At 47.5% G+C, this 16,089-nt stretch overlaps 2 protein-coding genes across 2 annotated transcripts in view; one reads left to right on the top strand and one right to left on the bottom strand.

Moving 5' to 3' along the window:
* DCUN1D3 (defective in cullin neddylation 1 domain containing 3) overlaps positions 1-7,092 on the top strand; it is a 57,193-nt gene extending 50,101 nt beyond the window's left edge. Inside the window, exon 3 of the mRNA XM_075564592.1 lies at positions 1,524-7,092. Coding sequence (XP_075420707.1) covers positions 1,524-2,007 — 484 coding nt within the window. The 3' untranslated portion in view covers positions 2,008-7,092. The remainder of the gene's footprint in view (positions 1-1,523) is intronic.
* REXO5 (RNA exonuclease 5) overlaps positions 3,820-16,089 on the bottom strand; it is a 33,596-nt gene continuing 21,326 nt past the window's right edge. Inside the window, 5 exon segments of the mRNA XM_075528107.1 lie at positions 3,820-3,890; positions 6,706-6,728; positions 14,787-14,930; positions 15,702-15,767; positions 15,769-15,887. Of these exon segments, the coding sequence (XP_075384222.1) occupies positions 3,820-3,890; positions 6,706-6,728; positions 14,787-14,930; positions 15,702-15,767; positions 15,769-15,887 (423 nt within the window).

The raw sequence follows: 16,089 nt of genomic DNA, 5'->3' as shown, positions 1-16,089 counted from the left end.
CTGGGTTGGATTCATAGGGGTTTGGGTAAGTCTTTATTCTTTTTTGACCACTTACTATAAAGCTTAAATTCTTTGAGCTAAGTCATGTTCTCCTCCAGAGACTCCCTTAAGAGTTTTTGTTTTTAATGTGTACCTGTCTCTGTGGTAGGAATAGGAATCCCAGGGGGTCCAAGCCTTTGCATCTTGACAAGCTTTGTGTCCGATTCTCATGTGGACCTCAAGTTTCTTGGTATAAAATGAGCCTTTGCTTAATTTGTGGGTCAAATTTCTGGCAGCTTTTGCCATAGTAACAGGCAGTGTCTGAGTAACTGGGCACGGACAGCTTCGGGCTGAACTTAGAAGAGGAGTAATCCAGGGTGTCCCCATGCTGAGCTGCTGTCCAGCCCTGTGCTGTTTCAGACTGTTTTTTACTCATTCCCGTCCTCTCTATTCATTGCATGCCTATCCATGAGCCAGAGTGCTGATAGCGTACTGGTTACTCAATTGGCTGCTAACTGGAAAGTCAATGATTTGGACCTGCCAGTTGCTCTGTGGGTAAAAGGTGTGATGGTCTGCTTCCATAAAGCTTACAGTCTTGGTAAACCTGTGGGGGCATTTCTCCTTAAGCATGTTGACAGCTGCGGGCCTGGCATCACATGTAGGAGACAGTGAGTATCACTACAGTGAGTGCCTTTGGGTGTGCACTTGCATTTCTCCACAAAGCCACGTGCCGGTGCTGTGGGCCATGTAGTCTATGTGCCAGAAATCCTGACTACAGTCACCAAGCAGTCGCTGGGGACCTCTTCCTCGTCCCTATCCATTGGTTTATGGCAGACGACGGGGCAGGCTCACTCCACTGTGTGGTATGCATAACACTGACTTGTGAATCAGAACTGGCTGCACATGTTGCAATTTGTGTGCTTGACCTCAGACCCTCACTTTGTGTAGTTGACCTCAGACCCTCGCTTCTTCAGCAGTCTGAATAAATGGTCCTTGTGAGCCACTTTGTAAACAGAAAAGTGCTATATATAAAACTTTAAAACATATGTACAATTTTTGTTTTTCTAGTAACAAAATTTTGATGATTGGTGGTAGAGTTAAGCAGATCCATCCAGAATCTTTGACTCCAGAGCTCTCCCTTGGGCGTAACAAAAACCATCCATTCCCCTAGTAAACAGCCCACCAGGAACCAGAAGGAAGCAGGAAGAGGCTGTGGGGAGCATCTGCAGCTTATTCACCACGGCAGAATGGAACAGGCCTAGCTCTGGTGGAAGGCAGGATGAGTGAATAAATGAAAGGACCATCATCACTCATCCCCACATGTGCCAGGCACTGTGGGGAGCACTTAGTTTCTATTAACTGTTTAGTCCTTATCAAAACAATATGAACTCTTTTTACAATTTGACAAGGAAATAGGACTAATTAGTACTGGGGTTAGACTTCAAATTGAGACTGTCCTGCCCCAAACCCTTGCTCTTAATTATGGTGCTTACAAAGTGATGTTGCTTACAATCATTTCTAATTGTACTCCCTTCCTGTTGCAGGAAAGAGTTTTTTGATGGCTGCAAAGCAATAAGTGCAGACAGCATTGATGGGATTTGTGCGCGGTTCCCCAGCCTCTTAATTGAAGCCAAACAAGAGGACAAGTTCAAGGATCTCTACCGGTTTACATTTCAGTTTGGCCTGGACTCGGAAGAAGGGCAGCGGTCGCTGCATCGGGAAATAGCCATTGCCCTGTGGAGACTAGTCTTTACCCAGAACAATCCTCCCGTTTTGGACCAGTGGCTGCACTTCCTCACAGAGAACCCCTCGGGGATCAAGGGCATCTCCCGGGACACCTGGAACATGTTCCTCAACTTCACTCAGGTGATTGGCCCCGACCTCAGCAACTACAGCGAAGACGAGGCCTGGCCAAGTCTCTTTGATACCTTTGTGGAGTGGGAAATGGAGCGGAGGGAAAGAGAAGAGAAAGGGAGTAGTGTGTTCAGCTCAGGGCCCCGGGGCTTGTGTCCTGAGGAGCAGACTTAGCGGCTCCGCCAGGAGCAGCACCAAGGATCTGTCCGCTGCCCTGCAGCCAACGGAGGAGTTTGACTTTTCTGGAAATTACTGAAGATCCGGATATTTTCTACTTTACACCTTTCTCTGCCTTGTATCTGAAAGGGCTCTAAAATGCTGTATCATGTTTTAGGCACTTTCTTCATTTTTTGGTTATTTTTGGTTATTTCTTTAATTTGAGGGGTACCCCAAAATATTTGAACCTGGCTACATGTTGTGTATCGTTTTTTGAAGCCTTCAGATAGAAGAAGCCTGCCATTTCTTGCACAAATTAGATTTGGGGTTGGGGGTTAGGGTGTAGAGCAGGATGGGGGCTGGGACGGTTAGGTTGAATGAACAAAAAGAACGACCCAGTGCCAGGTCTCAGTTTTGCATATTCTGTTTTTCAGGGCAGGTCTGTACTTTGTGTAGTGCTGTTTACATGGTTGAATTTAGGTTATAATTCTGTTTTAGAGATTTACGCCAAGTTGAATTGCAGTGTTAACTGTTAACCACATTGCATTAATTCCCAGACAATTCAAAGCTCTGGGGGAGCTTTTGCCGTCTGTTGACAACCCCCCTCCAAGCTAATTTATCGGAAACCCTTCTTGCCCTCACTTCTTGCTCATTCCTTTGTTGCTCTATTGCATTTCATGTTGCGTTTACCCACCAATATGCTGCCCCTGCCAGGCAAGCGAGCAGTTTTTGTTTAAGCGCACCGTACTGAGAACCACTGAAGCATCGGACGCAGAGAAGCAGCGCTACCTCAGTTTTGCTGGAAGTAGACTTCTTTGGTAGTTTTTGTTCTTTGATGAAGTTTCTGTGTTTTCATGTTGTAAGTGGAAATACTTTCTTCTCCTGCTTTTTTTAATTTGACATGGAGCCAAAGTTCCTGTTCCTGGTGGTTGGAAAACTCTGCCTGCCGGCCAGCTGACTTAAAAAAAAAACTGTGGTATGGAGCTCTGCTTGAAATTTTGTACTGTTGTTTTGTTATTTTTTTTCTTTGCATATTATTAGCTTACTTGTCTGGCAAGTGCAGAAACCTGGGGCTGCCTGAGCTCTGCCAAACCAACTTACGACATGTATTTAATGGTTGACCGTGTGCCCGCTCCCCTTCTGCTGCACCCATGTTGTCACTGAAGCCCCAGGAGTGATTTATTACCTGTTCTGTTACAGTCAGGCTCACTGGGGGGAGTGTGATGACTGTTTAGGTTTACATGACCCTCCTCTCCTCCCCGCCCCCAAATATGCATATATACATATATTATATATGTATATATTTTACCTATATAAAATATATATATACACATATATGTATTGATAGTCAATTGTTCCTTTGCCTGCTAAAACTGACCGTCAAAGAGGGAGCTGCCTTCAGTAGATGACAGAGTAAGATGAGCACCAGGGAACACCAGAAGGAAGGAGGCTTTTGAATTTGAATTTGGACCATTTTCACTAAATGAGGTGAATTTTCTTAGCCTTTCCTTTTAAGATAGAGTGCCCCAAACTCCTTTATGCACCGGCTCCGCAAGGCCAACGTTGGCCAGACTGCCACACGGGGACCCGAGGAGCCGATTCCGGCCCATGCCTAGTTTCAGTAGTGGGGCCTCGGGTTATTTTTCAATTAAAAAAAACAAAACATGTCCTGGAAAAGCTGTGCCGATTGGCAGGAACTTACACAGTTCACCTTCCGACACTTGGGAACACATTGAAAAGAGAATCTTTTAAATAAAATCTTGTAACAATATTTATACTCCGGAGGCCATGAGGATTCGTCATTTGGAGGTTGCTCTCCTAACTCCCGCCTTACCCCAAGTAGGTGTTTTCCATCTTGCGCTGGGACTGCTCGCCTTCATGCTTACAGCTGTGGGCCTCCGCTGTTGCAGACATGAACAGAGAATGTACTCGGGACTTGAGTTTTTATTTTATTTTTGCAGCTCCAACCCTGGCAGTGGTCCCTGCTAGAGGAGTAGATGGGAAGCGTTAAAGTCCACCACAAAGGCAGTGTCGTTAGAAGCTGAAGAGAGTCTCGGGCCAGGTGCCTGCTTTGTTCTCACTGAGTCAGTCGTTCCTGTGTAAGAGAGTCTCCTGGGGCCCCAGCAGGTCTGACCTCAGCTGTAGTCAAGTGTTGAGTGTGAGGTCTTAAAAGAGACCTCCGCCTCACGGAACCATTCTGCACCCCAGGTTCTTCTCCTTTCTGGAGTGGCCGGGGGTTGACTGAGGGGAAGACAGGTTATTCCTAGCTAGCGAAGGTTCTTTCTGACCCAGGTCTGAAGGGTGTCCAGGGGGAAAGTACACGAGGTGGAGGATGCCAAAGGGACTGGATTCCCCCCAGCCTATCAGAAGGCATTCCATGCATTAAAACCCATAGATTTGACTCACAGCAACCTATAAGACAGAGTAGATCTGCCCCACAGTGTTTCCAAGACTATAATATTTACAGGAACAGACAACCACATCTTTCTGCTAAGGAGCAGGACTTGGTGGCTTTGAACCACAGACCTTTCGTTAATACCTATATGTGTCACCAACAGGGATCCTTCGTTCTGTACATTAGGTGGACTATACAGTAGGTAGATCTTTTGTTTTTAAGCTATTAACACACACATTTGTGTGTGTGCACACAATCTGCCCCCAAACAAGTGTTGAGTCAATTCCGACTCCGGGCCATTGTCAGAGTAGAACTGTGCTCCACAGAGTTTTCAGGGGCTTCTTTTTCCAACATAGACCAAGTCAACGCTAGGTGGACTCTGCTTCCCACCTCTTGGGCAGCTGCCAAGCACCTTTGCACCCCCCATGGACTTCCTTCCCAGCCAAGGAACCCTTCAGCAGAGCGTGTTGTGATGTTTTTTATGATCCACCTAGAGAAGTCAGAATGGGAGCTGATCAGACAGAAACACTCCTCCTTTGGTTCCCTGATGATCACTCACCTCCCGGGCGTGCCAGTTTCTCTAGTAGCTCTGGGCCAAAGCACGACGTTGTCATGGCCAAGGAAACGCAGAAGCTTTTCAGCAAAGGGATCCGAGGTGAGGTATGTGTAGTATTTTCAGTTAAACTTCTGGCAATAAAATGCCCTGTTCCTCTGAACCTAGGACAAGTTTTGTTCTTCACGGGTCAGTAATTCTGTGGAAGAAGCCAGATGCACACCCCTCGGGCGAGTCCTACACCTTTCACACTGGCAGTGAGACTCCAGAGTGGTGTGGAGATGCAGGAAGTTTAAAAGCCAACATCTGAGGGGTACCTCAACAAAATAGCATGTGTGTTGGGAAATTGCTTGCTTTGGGGCAAATGGTTTTGTGAGCTGTTATTTTCTCTAGCAATTTATTAGAAAGCTGGTATGAGATGAAGTGTTGCTTCATTGACTCGCTTTCCCCCACCCTGCCAACTCTGAATGTATCGCTTTTAACTGCACCCCTTGTAATGGCGCTGCATTGCTTCAGCTGGCTGCCCCAGTAGCTGTCCTCTCATGGCTGCCAGATCTGGCTACATTCTAAGTTAGGTCCAAGGCCCCATGCCTACCCTTCTGACAAGAAAAAGAAAAATAATCTAGAATTGAATAAAGATCTATGCTTGACCAAGGCCCCAGGTCCAAGCAAGTCTCATTGGGAATGTTCCATGTTAAACTTCCCCCAGGAAGCCTTGAACTCGCCCTGAGGAGAAAGAATTCAGCAGCAGCACGCTATTAAGTGGTCTCTGGAACAGTGCTGATGGCATCTCCCGGGGCCTGGGGCCCACAGTCAGTCCTCAGTGCCAGAGGCTGCAGCGGAGGGGACTCCGCAGTGGATTGGATGACCTTGGTATCCTATGCCAAATTGTAGCAAACCCTCGGGGGAGCGGTGGGGCAAGGACTTGTATGAAAGAAGAACATCCCAAACAGCTCTTTCAGTTTGCCATCTTTAGCATTAGGGGAAGGACGTCCCAAGGCAGGCCCCGATGAAGCGAGGGTTGGAAGGAAGCTGCTGCTGTCTGGGATGTGGTATTGTCACCTGCTTTGCCACTTTCCCTCTGTTTCTGTTTGACTAGCGAATACTTGAACATTTGGTAACTGACAAAGGTCTTCCTTAAGGGGATCCAGCAGTCTCTTGTTTAAACAGCTGGTGCGGCCATTCTGTTTTACAGTCGAAGGGTGGTACTTGGAACTCAGCTGAGGACATGCCAACACTGATGCTCCACTTCTCTGAGTCAAATGGAGGAGTCCCCACCCGCCTTCCAGAGTTTATTCCCATGGTAATTTATAATACCTAATTCTTACAAGGAGAATTTTAAAAGTTGGTGGAAAAATTGAATCTAAAGATAATGGAACTTTTCCATCAACTTTTTGAAGCCCTCTCTCGTATTCACTTTAGCATGAACCGGGAGTGTGTCTTTTTGAGGTTCAGCAGTGTTTTTTCCCTCCTTTTTGAAATGAAACAAGATGGTAGAAGCCAAGATAGTTGGAATGGGTTCTGCTTCAGGTGCTAGGGCATCTCGTCCTCATTTCCCTTCCTGAAACCCCAGGCTGCACTCACACCCAGTTCCACCAGCCACCATCCCTCCCCCTACTTTCAACACAAATCATGGATATTGCCAAAGGAAGCCATTCAGCAGCTGCAATGGGTTTTCCCCCTAATACTCACTCGTTCCTTGCTCTGGGAGAAGTTTTCCTCGGACCCTGGTCCTCGGACCCCTGCATCTGTGATTAATTGTTCTTACCTGTTGCACTAAAGACTCTGATTCTAGGTTTCAAAGGGGAATTTGAAGCAATAGGCAAATGGGGCTGGATGAATTGGTCCTACAGATACCCTGCCTTAACCCGCTGAGGTGATGAGTCCACACTACTCATGTGACCCTCCACCTTTGTGGATCCCTCTTGGTTTGTGACCAGCGTGTCCGTTTCTCGAGGTTGTACAAAGTTGTTGACAGAAGTCAATACTGTTGTTTGTATTCTCTGCATTGTTGCACTCTCCAAATGGCCCTTTAAATATTTTTATTAACTTGTTACACACATTTTTTTGTCTTTGATGTCTACATTTTTTCTTTTGATGTTTTTTTAATTTGGAAAGTTACCTGCTGTTGGATTTAATAAATTTGTTTACTTGACTGTTGACATTTCTGAGGGCAGGTTGGGGTGGTCGTATGTGCGATGACAAAGGCGGTGACTTTATTCTGGGCAAGATTTATCCATCAGAAACATCTCTCAACATGATACTGGATTTGAAAATAATCCAATATAATGATCCAATCCAGTAAGAGGAATCCGGATTCCAAACTTGGGTGTTATCTCCCACTCACCAAGATTTCATGGGTTGGCTGTTGGGGTACCAGTACTTGGCAGGCAAAGAGAAACTGGATCCTCCCAGGGCCATAGTCTCAGCTTACCAACTTGTAGATTAATTCCCATAGGGAATACAAATTGAATTTGAGTTCTGTGTAAAATGGACGGCATGTGAGTAAGACGGAGGAGGCAGGGTGAACCTGGTTCTAGAGGACTGTGAAGTGCCGCTGTGCGGCCTTTGACGTTAGTAAACCTGAGTTTCCTTTTCTCCTCTGTAACAGTAAGAGAATGTTAATTCCATCAGTGTGAAGACTTAAGATAATTTTCTTATAAAGTTCCAGAAGTGGGTTCTTAAAGTAAGGCAGGGCCTACAGAAAACTCGGGAGAGAGGTCGGCATGCTCACGTGTGCTGCCCCTCTTGAGGGCTCAATTCCGCTTTGCACTTGATGGAGCAGGATGATCCCTGCCTGAGAACTCCATCTTCTTACAACCAAGCAGTCTGTTGTAAACCACGTATGACCCCTGTCTCAGCCATTATCCACTTTTCCTGTTTAGTTGCTTATGTCCAGGAAAGCCATTAACCAGCCATCTCCTTAAGTCGGCCACAATGGAATTCTCACCTTTGAAAAGTAATGAAATCTAAAAGTTGGTACAGCGGTTGGATGAGGAAAAAAAAACAATATATATTTTTTTAAGTTTGAAGAGGGCTTGGACATCTTTCTAATTCGACCGTCACTGCCTTCAAGTTGGTTGTGACTCATAGCAACCTTGTACGACAGACAGTAGAACTGCTCCTGTGGCCTTCTACTTCAGTCTTGACCGAAGCAGACAGCTTCATCTTTCTCCTGCGGAACGATCGGTGGATTCAGACCGTTGGCCTTTTGCTTAGCAGGTCGGGACTCCTAAAAGTAAATACAGGGGTAGGGTTAGATTATGAGTTGGAAAAGGCTTGGTACTTTCACTAGTGGTGGGCAGACCTTTGGGACTTTCTCAGTGAATTTAAAATGTTGCTTTCTCTATTGCTAAGTATAGCATCACATAGGGCAGGAAGGAAATTAAGGGTGACTCCCTCCCCGCCCCCCACCTACCAACTCCCCCTTAAAAACTGTATCTCCAAACTATGTACTTACTCTGTTGGCTCTTGAGCTTGTGTGGCCCCTGAGCCCCGTTTAGCAAGGGCCTTGCAAACAGGTACAGGGACTGCAGAAGGAAGGATATTTGGGGCCTGTGCTTACAGCTAACTTTGAAATGAAATGAGGACTAGCTGTTTGTCCACACACCAGAGACGCGCACGTGCACAAGGAGCGGAATTGCTCTAGCAGCAGCAGCAGTGCTGAGGTCTGGAGCAGCGCACGTCTCTGAAACGTGCCTCTGCCCAAATCCGTTTATGAAACGTGGCTGGGTTGGCTCTGGAAGTGCCCTTGAGGTCTGGGTTCTGACTTCGATCCAAGGGTTGGTGTGCATGGGAAGAAGCAAGGGAGCCTAGCTAACTCCTCTAAATACAATATTCAGGCCTTGACCTGACCTTGACTCTTTTAAGTTAGGGGTACTGAGAAAGTTCTAGTGGACTGTAATAATGCAGTTAGCAGGAGGGCATCTAATGCTTAACTTATGTAATCCATACAGATGACAACTCCATGTAGGCTTTTGCTTATCTGGGGCGTAGTGGTAGTAGATGAAAATAGCTATGTAATAGATGGCTCTAGTCTAAGAAGAAAAACATGGACGACTTACACATGGAATTCTATAATAAAGGAGACTCCCTTCTTTACTAAGGATTTGGGAGAAAGGACCATAGGCCAAATCAAATTCCAAGGGGGGAATGGAGGCATAAGTAAAAATGAAATAATTAAAAATACATTGTCAAGTGGGTCTTAAATTGATCTATGGATCAGTGAAGACTGGCAAATGGACAAAACTATACTTAATCCATAAGAGGCCCTTAAAAATTCAGTGTGGAAAAAAGTACAGCATGCCAGAATACGGGGTCGGGTGGGGTGGGGGTGGGGTGTGTGTGTGTGAGAGAGAGAGAGAGAGAAATCCCATTCTAAAGGGCATTCAATTAGAAAAACCTGTGAAAAACTTGCATATCAAATTGGGAAAGGTTTTAAACTCATGCTAACAAACATGGCAAAAACCGTTGTAAGGGTTAAGTATCTTTAAGTGTTAATAACATTTGACCCAATAATATAACCCCCAAATAATTTGCCAAAGATATAGGTGCAAGGGCCTCATTAACAGCAGCATTTGGGAGACACTTGAGTGTCAACAATAAAGGCATTTGTTTAGAAATCATAACCATCACCATGCTCGGATATTTTACAGCTACATATTTAAAATGACTTAATGAATGATGACAATAGATTATAAAACTAGCAGTTACTGGTACTAGGAAGGGGGGTTAGATGTGATTCTATCCTTCTTGGAGTTTTCATATAAATCCATTAATGAGTTTTCTATAATAAATTCAGGGGGGGAAATGAATATATAAGTAAAAGCAAAAGTTTTATAAAAAAGGAAAATATTTGCAAAAAAGGAGAGGACATAAAATGAGCATCACCGAGTGTCCTGGGCAATCCCATGGTGGGTGGGAAGGTCAGAAGAGGGAGGAATATGTGCAAAGCCTACACTGAGAGTTCTGTGAAAACTTTGTCATTGCCTCCCCCCACCCCGCCTCCTAAAACAGTTCCCCAGAAGCTGTTTCTCCACCAGCTGCCGGCAGCCCCGCATTGGTTCTCTGGAAGGGTGTGGGAGGAAGAATGCACAAACGCACTTATGAATGGAATGTGTGTCGGTCAGAAGGCCAAGTTGGCAGCTTTGGCGTCCATCAAGTGGGAGCATCGGCTGAGGCTATACAACGTGCTGACTGAGGCTTCAGTCCAGTCTCCAAACTATGTGGCACTCAAGAGAATTGGGGGCCCAAGGGAAAACCACCAGCCCCACCCATTCGGAAGGAAACACTGCTTTGGCCGGTCCTCGGAAAGCACTGGGCGCAGGGAGCCTCCTTTGTGCTCTGAGCCTGCATTTGGAAGGGGTCTTTGGTAAAATGTCCTTAACTTTTAGGGTCTTCTCTAATTCTAACGAGTTATTAATGTCCCCATATTAAAGGTGAACAAACAAGCGCAGAAAAGGGAAAGATTCATATGAAGTCTACTTCACAACTGTCACCCGCCACAAACTAGCTCTATGAATTCTTAAGTGCTGTTTCCTCGTTTTATAAAGCCGAGAAAAGGGCCCAAATGGCGTTGAAGTGACTGATCTAAGAATATCCAGGAGATGGAGCTGAAGTGCTGATGTGTCTAAAAGCAAGCCCTTCCTTGGTACCCAGTGCTGGAGCCTGGAGAGGAAGCACTGTAGGGAGCTTAGCTGGGCAGAAAGGAATCCAACTAATGGGCGAGTTTTAAGTTGCTCTGGGGAAAAGGCAGAATTGGAGCTGGGCCTTGGTCGGAACTGCCGTAGGCCAAGGTTAGCAGAATGACGGACCAAGTTCCTGGACACTTTCCTGTCCGCCCCTAAAGAAATGGGTTTCTCAGAGCCTTGTAGCTCAGTGAGGTTGGCACTACGCCTGGGGCCTTTCCTCCTGATGAACCAAATCCACTTCTCCAGAAGACCAGGTCTTGTAGAAGCCATACTTAAGACCGGGGGGCAAATGCTCAATCTTGAGAATCTTATGTAGAATTAGTTTCTAATTATGTACGCAATAGATGCCGAATGTTTTTTAATCCAGCCCACACTCAGAAAAGGTTTTAGTAAAAACCAATATGTTAATTCCAGAGAATACTGTTAACATTTTGGCATTACAACCTTCTAGACAAGGTTATGCATACTGCCTGCCCCCCCATTAAATGGGTCCAAACTGTAGGTTCTGTATCACTCACCACTTCATGACAACAGCACACATTTTGTGAGCCCTGTATGTAATACTATGTGCATAATCTCACCACAATCCTATGAACTATGTACACGATGACCCCAACAGACATGTTAAAGTTCACAAGAACAGGACAGCTTGGATTTAAAGCCAGGCAGGCTGGGTCCACTAGTGAAGTTACCTCCTGCGAATCTCTGTCGCTGGAGACTCTTCTTGTCACCCACAGGCTTTCTTTTTCAGAACTGTGTGCCTGTGCCCTGCCCAATGTTATCACCGGAGGAGCTGACCACCAAGCAGAACACACTGGATTCCGAGCTCCGCGTTACCTGTGAGAAGTTCTGGTGCGAGGGCGCCACCTACGGGTGGAGGGTGGCACGGAAACCCCGTTTGGGAGGAAAGCGGTACTCCTCTAAGGAGGGTTTCCAGTGCTGCAGAAAAACTGAAGGAGACTTCCACCTTCCTCTGGTGAAGCTGCCAGGTTTTTAGTTCTGCTCATTTTTACCCCAAACTCCCTCTTCGCACCTGCCCGTGGGGAACCCGTTTGCCTTGGAGGACTTTCCTGCAGTGCGCTGGCTGGCTTTGCTGCGGGCTTCCTGGCAGGGGTGCGCATGGCTGGAGCACCTGCTGCGGCACTTGTGCACATCAACCTGCGAACACACAGAACGAACCAACTGGCTTCCTCCTGTCTCGAGAGGAGGAAAGCTTGAATTATAGTCATTTATTGGACAGTTGTACCTGTCATCCAAATGAACTAGGCTCCTTCATGGGCACCAAGTCGTTTCTGCGAGAGCCACTGGATGGAGAGGCCCGGAGCAGCTGCATGTGTGCGCGTGCGCACACACACACACACACACACACACACACCAGCTAGAGGCGTCGTGTTTGGGGTCTGTGTGCGTCACAGGGTGGAGTGAAGCTGTTTCCAGGAAGCAAGCCTGGCTCCGATGAGGCGAGCGAATTTCAGTTGAGGGCAAATGAGCTCAATAATGATACAACTATAACATGCTTAAATTCCTACCTCACAGAACCTTTGCTGGCCTTCCGAACAACAGTGACTGACATGCACTGAACGCTTTCTATGCCTGTCTTGTTTAATTCTCAAAAGAGCTCACTGAAGTAGGTACAATTATTAGATTTTTTTTTTAAGTAGAGAAACAGACTCAGATATTACAAACCTGCTTGAAGCTATACAGGTGCTACGGCTCAGAAGCACGTTTCAATCATAGCAATCTGTCATCGGTCTTGGTCAATCGCCAATGGGAGCTTCCTTTTTTCTTCACTTGACATGAACACGTGCATCACGGCGCCTCTCAGGGGCCAGGCCCTGTTGGGACGTGGACGGCTGAAGCAGCTCACTGAAGCAGTGCTGGAGGTGTGAGCAGACACACCCAGAGCCGTCCCAGCCCCCATGCACTAGCCTTTCTGGATAGGAGGACAGGAACCTTGTGGCCTGAAAGAGCAGCTCTGGGGGCCGAAAGCCCATCAGAGTTTAAATCCTGACTCTGACCTCAGAGATGCTGCTCCGTCGGAACATTTCTCTCTACTTGTTAAGTGGAGAGTAGGGCTCACTCATTTAAAGTGCTGGTGTTGACTAAATGTTTGACACATGCAGCCGTTGCTAATACTTTCCGTATTAATTTCAGCAGTGGCCAGACTGGGAAGAGTCATTCACGGGCTGAGTACGGCCTCTAGCATGAGGAAGCTTTCTTCTCTGTGTTCTTTTCCTGAGCAGCGTCCTTGCCCTTGGGGTGTCAGTTGCTGTCCGACAAGGCCCAGAGGAGGCGGTCCGATAAGCTCCCAGTTTGCTCATTGGGAAAATGCATGGTTCTGCTGCTGGGTTTGATCAATGGGGCTGCAGACATCCAAGTGTCACTTAGAGGAAGGGGTAAGGCCAGGCTGCCTCACTACAGGGTTGGCTGCTTCCAAGGGGGTTGGCTCTTGACTTGACACCTGTCTATGAGCCTTTGCCCAAATCAGCCCTCAGCCCTGATGTTCTCTGAGCCCAGCACTCCCCAAGGCCTCCCCCTCTATGACCACTGAACTTGACATGCTTTGGGGTCACTCGTAGTGGCAGATGACAATCTTAAAGATTCTACCTGGGAGCAGGAAGACCTAGTTTCCTATGCTGTCACTCTCTCCGTACACAGGTCGCGAGGGAGCTGTGGAGGGCCAGGTCTGCTTGTCTCACAGCCAGGCTCCGTTATTGGCAACTTTTGGTGACGTTTTACTTTCTTGATGCTAGCCTATCCACACAAGAGCCCAGTGGTGTGGTGGTTATGATTTGGGCTGCGATGTGCATGGTCAGCAGTTCAAAACCAGCAGCAGCTCCAAGGGAGCTGTTTACTCCCATAAACAGTTCAACAGTCTCGGGAACCCAGAGACAGAGTCAATGTAAACACCTAATAATTGCATCAGCTTCTCAGTGATACCAGTTCTCTCAAGTTGGCCAGCAGGTAGGTAGTCATCTCTGTGAATGGCCCTGACATGCAGGTTACAGGGAGTTTGTGATAGAAAATGACTTTCTGAACCATGCATCCAGGCTTAGATGGAGACATTGATGTGTGGCCATCTAGAAAGAACTGTCAGCGACTTTTTAGAAGTAATGCCCCCAGTGGTTTGCAAACGATGCTCAGAAAAGCCCCATCCACGTTGCTCCTCCCCTAATAGACACAGTCGCCTACCCCAGAACTGCCCATCTTGATGCTCTATTATTTAAATTCGTTATTTAAAGAAAGGGCGAGACCGTTTGAAATAGCACTGATTTACTTCAAGTCGCTGATTTTACTAAGGGAAAATTGAGACCCTCTGTGGGAAAATGGGAGCCCTGGTGGCATAGTGGTTACTCGTTGGGCTGCGATCCGCAAGATCAGCGGTTTGAAACCACCTGCTCCTCCTTCGGAGAGAGAAGGTGCTTTCTACTCCCGTAGTAAAGAGTTAGTCTCAAACTCACAGGAGAAGCTCTACCCTGGCCTCTCGAATTACAACGAGTCAGCATCAGCTTGATGGCAGTGAGTTCAGAGTGGGATAGTTGCTTGACCATTTGCCACAGAGCAAGTCTGTGAACGGGCAGAAGCAGCCACACTGGTCCTGATCGCTCTTAGAACCAATACCAGTGGTCGTGGAGGACAGAGCAGAGGACCATGACCGTGGTAGGCTGGCAGGGTAGAGCATCCTTGAGTCTGGCCCTGCCCTAGGACTTGGCTGCTTCTTGTCTCAGAAAGGCTGCAGGAGCTGAGGTCTCTGCCTTTAAAATGGGAGGTGCTGAGTTTCTCAAGGGGGCAGTAAGTACTGTTCCGACGACAAACTTACTGCCATCAAGTCAGTTCTGACTCAGTTCCCCTACAAGCGGGAGTGGAACTGCCCCTGACGGTTTCTGACAATGTGAATCTTCACAGGAGTGGGGAGAGAGCCCAATCATTCTCCCACTGAGCAGACCTGGTGCATAACCCATTACACGTCACTAGGGCTTCTTGAACTCAGACACATTAATGCACAGTGAGAATAAAATACCAGTTTCAGAGGTGCTCTGAAGAGTGAGGTATGACTCATGTAAGTCTTCATAATGTGCCTAGACTTCAAAATGTCCTTTCTACCAGAGAAACGAGTTCAGGGGTCAGTCACAAAGGGACAACCCTTCACAGTCCTTACCTCTTGGTTCCTGGCAGTAGGATGAGGCAGAGGGTGCCTGGCCATAGCTTGTGGTAAAATTTTCCAATCTTCCAGCCCCAGCACCAGGCTGCTACCTTGGGGTGATCCACCTTCAGATCCCGGAAGCAAAACCACATGTCAATACTCCACCAGAGCATCCTCTGCTCCCCTCTGGAGGAGCTGTGGCTCTCATCCTCACACTCCAGGGCCATGAGAGCCCCAACCCCCTGCTCCCTGGCATCTCAGGCCAGTTGAGGGCCTTCTCAGGGGAACACAGTTGTGGTGGTGCCCAGGTGGGTCCCGTAGGGGAGCCACATCACCAAGCCAGGCTCCCATCTGACCTCGATTCCTCGTCTGCTAAGAGTGGGAGAAGATTCTAAGGTTTTCCAACTTCACTCATTCATGTTCTACCTTCACCATTCTGTGTGCCCTTATGATTTTTTGCCTCGTTTTTAACGTTTCTCCCTTAAATTAATAATTAGCACTACTGTTTCTGAGATCACAGGTTCAAGATAGTGGTTGCCTATTTCACAGATGGTTAGAAAAACAAGTGCATGCATATCAGGGGCACCAGGGGAGACCATCGTGACCATCAGAAACCATCCCTAGACTAGATCACTGGTGGCCTATCCAACTCTGACCTGCTGAGATCCCTCAAAGGCTCTTGAGAACAAAAACTCTGACACTACAGCAGGTAGAAGGGGGCAAAGGAAGGAGAGACCTGGGAGAAAACTATGTAGCTGGAAGAAGATGAAGAACAAAAGAAGATGGGGACCAGGACAGAAAGGGAGACTGAAGGCTTAAGGGCACTGTGAAAGACTCCTTTGACTGATTTCTAGAAACCACTGAAGGCCAAGCTAAGAGTCAGCTCGCCCTCCACCCTTCACCCCAACACACACACACACATTGACTCACCTGGAGGGTGGGGGTGAGATTCCAAGCCCTGGGGGCCTCCTCGATTTCGGAGGCAAACCTCTGAACATGGAGGTGCCTGGGGGTTAGGGCACCTCTGCCTTTCAGCTTTCACCCCTTGCCTCTGAGAGTGGCCAGGGCCCTCTGGGCACTGGCCAGAGTTCTGAATTCTGGAAACAAGAAGATCACCTTCTGTTAGAGAGGGCCAAGAAAGGTGGTCACCATCTGAGCTGGCTCCTGGCCAGGGCCATGGCAAAAAGCCAGACAGGAGCTCCGGCCCTGGCCCAGCCCAAGGGGGCTTGTTGGTAGAACCTTTCCCTTCTCTGACCTCATGCTTCCACCACCCACCAGTGACCTCTCTCCCTAGGGCTGCATCTGGTGGTGTACACTT

The sequence above is a fragment of the Tenrec ecaudatus genome, chromosome 12, assembly GCF_050624435.1.
Source record: "Tenrec ecaudatus isolate mTenEca1 chromosome 12, mTenEca1.hap1, whole genome shotgun sequence".
Taxonomy (NCBI): domain Eukaryota; kingdom Metazoa; phylum Chordata; class Mammalia; order Afrosoricida; family Tenrecidae; genus Tenrec; species Tenrec ecaudatus.
The sequence above is the reverse complement of the archived record's forward strand: the minus strand, read 5'-3'. Positions and strand labels throughout refer to the sequence as shown.